Here is a 7,830-nt window from a genome sequence, read left to right as displayed (position 1 = left end):
AGAACCCGGGTTTGAATCTCAGCATCTACATGGTGGCTAACAGCCGTCTGTAACTCCAGTTCCATGGAATCCGATGCCCTCTTCCTTTCCTCTGCAGGCGTTGCAGGACATAAATGCACTAACACACATGCAGGCATGACATTCATACACATTAAATAAATAAATAAATAAATAAATAAATAATAAATAAATAAATAAAAATTAAAAACAAATATCCATAAACATTTATTGGACACCTATGTGATAGCAGACACAGGTGGCTCAGCCCCATGAACTTCAGGCATCTCCGCCTTCACAAGTTTAGAATCACTAAAACTCAGAAGAGAAGTTCAATCAGAGATCAGCCATTATACAAAGATCAGAATGCCACCTATCCACCCTAACTATCTGCTGATAAGAACAGCAGTGGATCTGAACAAGTGAAAATCAATACGAGGACCTGGGTGGCACTATTCATGACTACAAGCCTTTTCATTTTGCCTTTCACTAAAGCTAAAAAAATCTTTTGGCCCAGACACAGAGCAATAAAATCTACATGATCTCAGTTACATGTAGAATCTGAAAAATGTCAGACACATAGAAGTAGAGAATAGAGTGGTGGTTGCCAGGATCTGGGGGTGGGAGAAACAGGAGATGCTCAAAGGATCCGAACTTCCAGTTATAAAATAAGCACATACTGGGGGACCTGCTGTATCACATGGGAAGGCAGGAGGGTGGTAATCAACTTGACTGTGGTAACCACTGCACAATGAATACACACATCAAGTCATCATGCTATGTACCAGTACAGTATACACACACACACACATACACACACACACACACACACACACACACACACACACACACACACACACACTATTTGTCAATTAAGTATTTTTAAGGAAAAACTTACAAGTTAAAGATACTTTTTTTTACAAATTTGAAGAACATCCATGTACTGTTTCCGTTTTCGTTCAGTCCATGTGGTAAGGAAGCTTGTCCTGAATTTTGCAATTCTGAATTTAATTCTGGACTTTTTAGATCAAAGTGCCACTATCTCCCCTAAGCAATACTATTCTCAGGTCTGTCTTTTTGCTTAGGATCCTAGCCTGTGATTTAAAAACAACCGCCAAACCAAAAAATATCTCTCCAAGACACCATTGTCATAGCTAATCCCTAATCATGTACTTTTCCCCCATTTACCCATCAGCTTCTTTTTTATGTCAGAGACGGTCCAAATGCTAAGTGAGTCCTCCAGCATGCTAACTCTAACTCTACTATTGTCTCATTCCTTTCATTATTCCAGTACCAATTAAGCCATCCACAGACATGAGGGTCTGTTACCAAGAGATCAAATACATACAAGCAGCTGTTTATTTGCAAATACAGAATATGATGAACACTTACAGAACACTACTTTTCATCTTCTTATTTACATTAGATCACCTCCCCTCTAACTTTTCTCTTTTCAATTCAGCATGTCTAGTAAATAGCCTTATGTTTCCTTTTCACCAAATTCCATTGCAGTAGACATTACTGAAATGTCGCCAAATGCATCATATAGCCAAGGCATCATAGCACAAGCAGATCTCAAGCAGTTGGTATTAAGTTGCTACTGTCACATACATCATCTCTTTTATTATTTATAACTCCCTGCATACAGAGAGCTACAAGGTAAAGTAACTTTTGTATAAGCCCAGACCTGCTTGGCTCTAGCCTCGCCTCAACTTTAAGAATGAGGGAGAAGAGTAAAGTAGAATAAAGGGCAGAGAGGAGTAGACAGAGAGCTGAATCGTGGGCAGAATATATTCATTACAATTCATTATACAAACATCTGTGAAGCATGTGGCACTGGCTGGGCATAGTATCTACATAGAAGATGGATTTTTGTCCCAGAGAAGCCAGTTTGGCTAAAAGAACTAGAATCTCTTGGGATCAACTTCTTCTACCATAAGGACAATAATCACTATATATTGAAGTGATTATATATTGAGAATGAGTGGGGCTCTACAGTATGGGGAAGACATCTCAGATAAGATGCCTTTTGGACAAGAACATAAGCAGTATGTGAGCATTCTCAGGCTACCTAGAATGGAATGTCATAACAAGCAGTGGTCAAGGCAGGGCAATACCATGGAAGCGAGCTGATGGAGAGATGTTTAGGGAGCTGTATGCCTCAAAGAGCTGTGGGTTAAATGCATCACAAAGACTGTGAGAGCTAAGAGCACAAAGAAGGTAGTTTTGATGATGTGGTACAATCAACATTAGGAAAGAGTAGAAAACAAAGAGGAATCACATTAAGGGGGGGTCAGGGATTGGAAATACGGGACATGAAGTTTACAGTGCAAGTGGCTACTCTATGTAGCATAAAATATGGCGTTATCATAAGTCATTGAATCATGTGAATTGTTTTGTCAGGTACTTTTAATCATGACTATGAATCATTTTAACTGGGTTACATGGGACTATGGATTATGATAATTTCATTGGAAAGAAAAGAGGTAAAAGAGGCACAGTAATATCAGGCCTTAATCATAGTTTGGGAGTCCAAGGAAATGAAGGTATAGCCTGAAAGAGCAAGAAGTTTGGCATGAGGGGCACATAGGTATTTCACAGCAGCAAGCAGCTGCTGAAGTACAAGGCTGGTGGCATAAAGACTGACTAATGTGCTACTCTATAGTGTCCCAGCACCATGGAGACTGGATATCAGTCAAAAGGCTGAAAGCTTAGAAAAGAAAGCAAAATAATAGCATTTTTACATCTGTCTTCAAGAGTAAGTAATGGAATAATTGGAATGAATAAAGGCCATCCATGAATTGGTGACATAGCAAATATCTACAACATAATCTGAAAAAAAATATTTTGATGATCAGGAAAAGTTAGGTATTATCAGACTTGGGATTCTATCTCACTGCTCCTTGGACAGGGAGATTTGATGTTGGGCAGAAGGGTGTACAGTGTCATAAAGACTCTTCTTGATCTGGATGCATAAGAACAAACTAGATAAATTGTGTCTTTAACTATCAGATATGACTGCAGTCTTTCCCTGCAGATGACAAATGGGATTTTAAACAAAGAGAAAGAAACCTTCATTCCTAAATTTGTCAAGCCACTCACTGATAATACACCTTCACTGAAGTGCTTATATTACTGAAGTCAAATAGGCTTAAGCTCTGATGCAGTATTCTATGACACAAAACCTCTATGGAATACAGGACTAAGAGATCCTGCTTATGAGCTCCTAACTGGACTTGGTGGAGCTGTCACTAAGTTGTTAGGGCAATTTTTTACTTTTTAGTTCATCATCTCTCACTTCTCTGTCTCTATGGATGAGAGTTTCCTATGCATATGCCTCAGATAAAAGTGATCCACACTGTTTCCAGAGAGCCATCCTTCAGTGCCTTGGGACCTCCTAAGAATACTATGAAATTAAATGAGTCTAGACTTATGTTCAAAACACATTATAGCTTAGAATTCTGACACATAATGAAGACAAAATAACAGCTCAATACACTCATGAATCAAAGCTGCTGTTGCTATAATTTTTTTAAGCATTAAAGGGAGAATCTACAGCCCAAGGATGACAGGACTCCTCACTTCAAAGACATAAATTCTTGCTGTCAAATTTGAATTCCTCTGCCAACTTCTCATAAATATCTGGAGCCATAAACTTGATGAAAATGATGATTATCACAAGACAGTATGTTTAACAAATCAATTTCTAGGGCGTTCTACTTCTGTATTGTTCCATATAAGACAGTATAAGATACAGCAAATTAACAAATAGAAATTGTAGTATTTTGGTCTTACCATTTTTGTCTGCTCTCCTCAGTATCTGGAAAGAAAAGAAGAAAACTTTCGTCACCTTTTAGTTTTTCTGGGACTAGAGTTCAGTGGTAAAGTGCTTACCTAGTATGTTTGAGGCCCCAGTTTCAATTCCCAGTAGAAAAAAAGAAATCTTTTTGTTGCCACATATTACAATGGACATTATATTTACACACAATTAATCTCTCATTAAACAAAAGAAATCCCAGGGTTAAAGGCTTCCCAACTGACACCTTCTTTATAATATCTCCCAACACAGATATAAGTCAAATGTTCATCAACAGGTGAACAAATAAAGCAAGTGTGGTATATCAGTGCAACAGAAAACTAGCAGGCAGTTAAGACAGAACCAGCTGTCAAAAACATAAAAACTTAGGTGGATCTCAAAATAACTAGGGTGAGTAGAAAACTTAGACAGAAAAGAATATCTACCATATAAGTACATGTATATAAAAGTTTTTAAAATGTAAACTAATGTGTAGTGACAGAAAGTGGATCAGGAGTTATCTAATGATGGGCAAGGCAAAGAGGGATAGATTATAAAAAGGCATAAAGGAACTTCTGAGGGTAATAAAATAGTATTCTCTCAATTGTAAAAGTTTCACACATGTTGCAATTCAACAAATTCATATTTTAAATGTATGCATACAATGGAATTTAATTGTTTTCTCAATAAAAGTGGAAATAAAGACAGAAAAGAAAAATACTCATGGATAACTAGGATCCCACAGTATGTCTTATTTTGATATGTTGTTATGTTACCTTGAACCTGCTTTGAGTTGATTTTTATCTACAGTAATTGTTTGGTCATTTAGTGGTAATGATGTCTATTTCCTGCCCTGGGAAATCAATATTTCCTCTACTGCTGGCTCATACACTCAAGAGATGTGTGGAACACGCAAGTCTGGAAAACAATATCGCATCCCTCTGATCATGACAGTTGGTGGGTCAGTTGCACTATAGGGCCAGTGAATAATGGGCTATGTTCCAGCAGTTAAGAGAGAGATACTTTTTCTTTGCTTCGTGATTTGAATCAGGGAAGATATAGGCAAGGGGCTGCCTTTGGACACTGTGTGATCATACACGTTGCTGGTTCAATTTTTTTCCCCAAAAGACAAGTGTTGAAGTTCTAGCCTTAGTACCTATGAATGTGACCTTATTTGGAAATGGGTCCTTTGTTAGTGTAATCAAATGAGGATAGTGTATGGACCTAATATGATGACTCTATAAAAGACAGAAATTCAGAGACACAGAAATAGAACAAAGAGGCCTATGACAGAGTTAGGTGTTGCCGTAGTGCAGCTACAACTCAAGGAAGCAAAGGGCTGATGGATACCATCAGAAGCAAGGAGAGTGACATGTAAGAGTATCACTCTGCAGCCCTGGGAGCGACCGTGTCCTACCAACACCTTCACTTCACCTTTCTCACGTGTTCTAATGTTCAAGCAGCCCTGCTTGTGGTAGCTGCTAGCCTTCTTTGGAAATTAATACAATTCGTAACTTCAATTGAATCAGTACCTAAGAAAGCAATGTTCAGAGACTCAGAGAAACCAGACTCAGGTGACAGTCTCTGAGCCCCTGATTAGTCTCTAGGGAGGTAACCTCTACTGTCTATTACAAGGGCCAATACATTATTGTATTTTTAAATGTTAAGGACAGTTTGGGTTACTTCTTTCTGTTAGCTGCAATAAAAATAACCTCATATGACAGAAGACCAACTGGATGACATAGTATGTTATATACATATCTGAAGAAAATGGCCCTTTACCTTATGGCAAAGGGGAACTTTAATTATTAGGAAGGAGGCCTTAAAGATCTTGTTTTTTTTCCTGAGTAAGCTTTAGGTATAGTTAAATAGAACCATTATTATTTATAGATCAGAACTTCTTGGTAAATAGTTTAAAACATGGGTAAAGGTTTATCACCAATTTCTCTATGTTTCTGTGCTGTGTCATTATCATATGTCATATGATAATATGTCATGCATGTTATCCTCCTTTCATTCCTACAATTTCACAGACATGAGGTATGGATAAATCTAATATTCACTAAAAATGTGTTTTATTACAAAAAAAATAATATTATTACTAACAGATCTCATCCATGCAACTTTCCCAGCAACAACTGGGTGTCACTCTGACCATCATACATAATTTGGTCTTCCATTTCATGAAACTGAGTTCATTGTTAAAAGGATGACTTTAAATGGTAAGAGCTATGCTTAGAGTAAAATGATAGTACATGCTTTTTACTCCTTAAGGTCACTGCTGGTGGGGACTCTGAGGATCCATTCCTCCATTGGACCAACTTCTTCCTCTCTTCCAAAACCAGGAAGCCACAGCCAAGTCAGGGAGGCATGAAGCAGATTCTAGTTCCTCCCTATAATTTGATTTGATTTGATTTGATTTGATTTGTCCTCAAGAGTGTAAAATGACAATAATAGAAATACCCACACACCAGGGAATTGGACCCAGGACTTCCATCATTTCATCTCATAAAGAACAACCAGAGGTCACAATCAGTTTCTCAGAGATGAAATTAAGACAGCAGCTTGTGTTATTAAGACAGTTCTTATAATTAAGTATGAACTTCACTGTCTCTGCTGAAATTTTTGTCTTTGAGCCGCAAGGTAATAAAAAACGCACAGCAGATGAGATTCCATTAGTGAGTGCTCTATTAGCACAGTCAGCCGGTCTTCCCGCTGCACTCACTAGAGCCATCATAGATATATTTAAACGTGGTCAGGCAGAAAGTTTAAATACAGGTAATGCCATGCTTTGCTACAACATAAGGATTACCACACAGATTTTTTTATACCTCAAAATATAGTTTTACAGTCTATAGTCTTAAGTGAAATTCCTTATTTCCCACTTTGTTATTGAAGGCAGATTTTAAATGTAAATGTTATTTTGAACACATTTAAAAAAAAATAACAACACAATCACTGCTCACTGAATTAATATTTGTTAAGTGCCTCAGACCATAGAGCAGGTTAAAATTCAAGATGAAATGGACTGTCAGTCACTTGGGGGAGTCCTGGGGACCTGGGATCAGAGAGTTGGGACTCACTCAGAACACAGACTGCCATCCAGAAGGAAAGACCTATTAGACTAGTCACAGTGCACAGGCCTGAACATCCAATACATACTTTGATACCAGGCCACTGTTCACCCTCAGGATGCAATGAAGAGGGCCATGGAAAATGCATGAGTGATATGTAATTAGCACATTTTATCCTATTCTTCTCAGTTTTGCCTGGGGTAGGCCCTGTGTGAAAAAAAAACATGGCAAATACCTTCACTGTTTACTCTTTCCTTGATATTATCCCAAATGGATAATTCCGCTCAAATAATCAAATATGCATGTGTGACTGGGCAATAAAGGAGATGTGTGGCTATGGCAGAATTCAGTCATGGGATTATGGCATCAGAAAACTCTTGCTGGTTTTACATTTTTCCATCCATTGTGTCTTTCACACAAATAAGTATGTGCCAGTCTTTGAAATTAATTATCCCTGGAAGGAGAAATTTTTATTCATTTTTACCAAGTTCTTACCATCCAAGTCATGCCTTGAGTTCATGGGTTTGTGTGCTTGGATGAGAAAAGAAGGGAGAGCCAACAGTAAAGTCATCCTTCTCTTTTCTAACCTTCCAGACTCACTCCCACCGTTCCAATGGAATGGAGAAGGTGCTTTTCCTTCCCAATTACAAGTTATCAGGGGCCGGTGAGGTGGCTCAGAGTACCTGCCCAGCATGCACAGGACCCTGTATCAGATCCCCAGGACAAAAACAAAAGAACTATCAAGGGAAATCTGTTAGAAGAGAAATACAAGAATATGTCTCTTGTTTCCAGAACAGAGTTGAAAGTTTGTTTTCCTCCCCAGGAAAGTAGCAGATTAATCAAAAGAGGGTCCAACTGCTGTAAGGACTAGCATATTAAATGAGACATTGTTCTCTGCTTTCTGGAATGTAGTAACTTTGGGAAGGAAAAAAAAAAAAAAAAAAAAAAAAAAATTTCCACCTT

At 38.0% G+C, this 7,830-nt stretch overlaps 1 protein-coding gene across 1 annotated transcript in view; it reads right to left on the bottom strand.

The window, feature by feature from the left end:
* The window catches only part of Necab1 (N-terminal EF-hand calcium binding protein 1), a 185,020-nt gene that overhangs the window by 173,854 nt on the left and 3,336 nt on the right, over window positions 1–7,830 (bottom strand). Inside the window, exon 2 of the mRNA XM_008827620.1 lies at window positions 3,793–3,817. Within this exon, the coding sequence (XP_008825842.1) occupies window positions 3,793–3,817 (25 nt within the window). The remainder of the gene's footprint in view (window positions 1–3,792; window positions 3,818–7,830) is intronic.

This window comes from Nannospalax galili, unplaced genomic scaffold, assembly GCF_000622305.1.
Source record: "Nannospalax galili isolate Female #2095 unplaced genomic scaffold, S.galili_v1.0 scaffold872, whole genome shotgun sequence".
Taxonomy (NCBI): Eukaryota; Metazoa; Chordata; class Mammalia; order Rodentia; family Spalacidae; genus Nannospalax; species Nannospalax galili.
The sequence above is the reverse complement of the archived record's forward strand: the minus strand, read 5'-3'. Positions and strand labels throughout refer to the sequence as shown.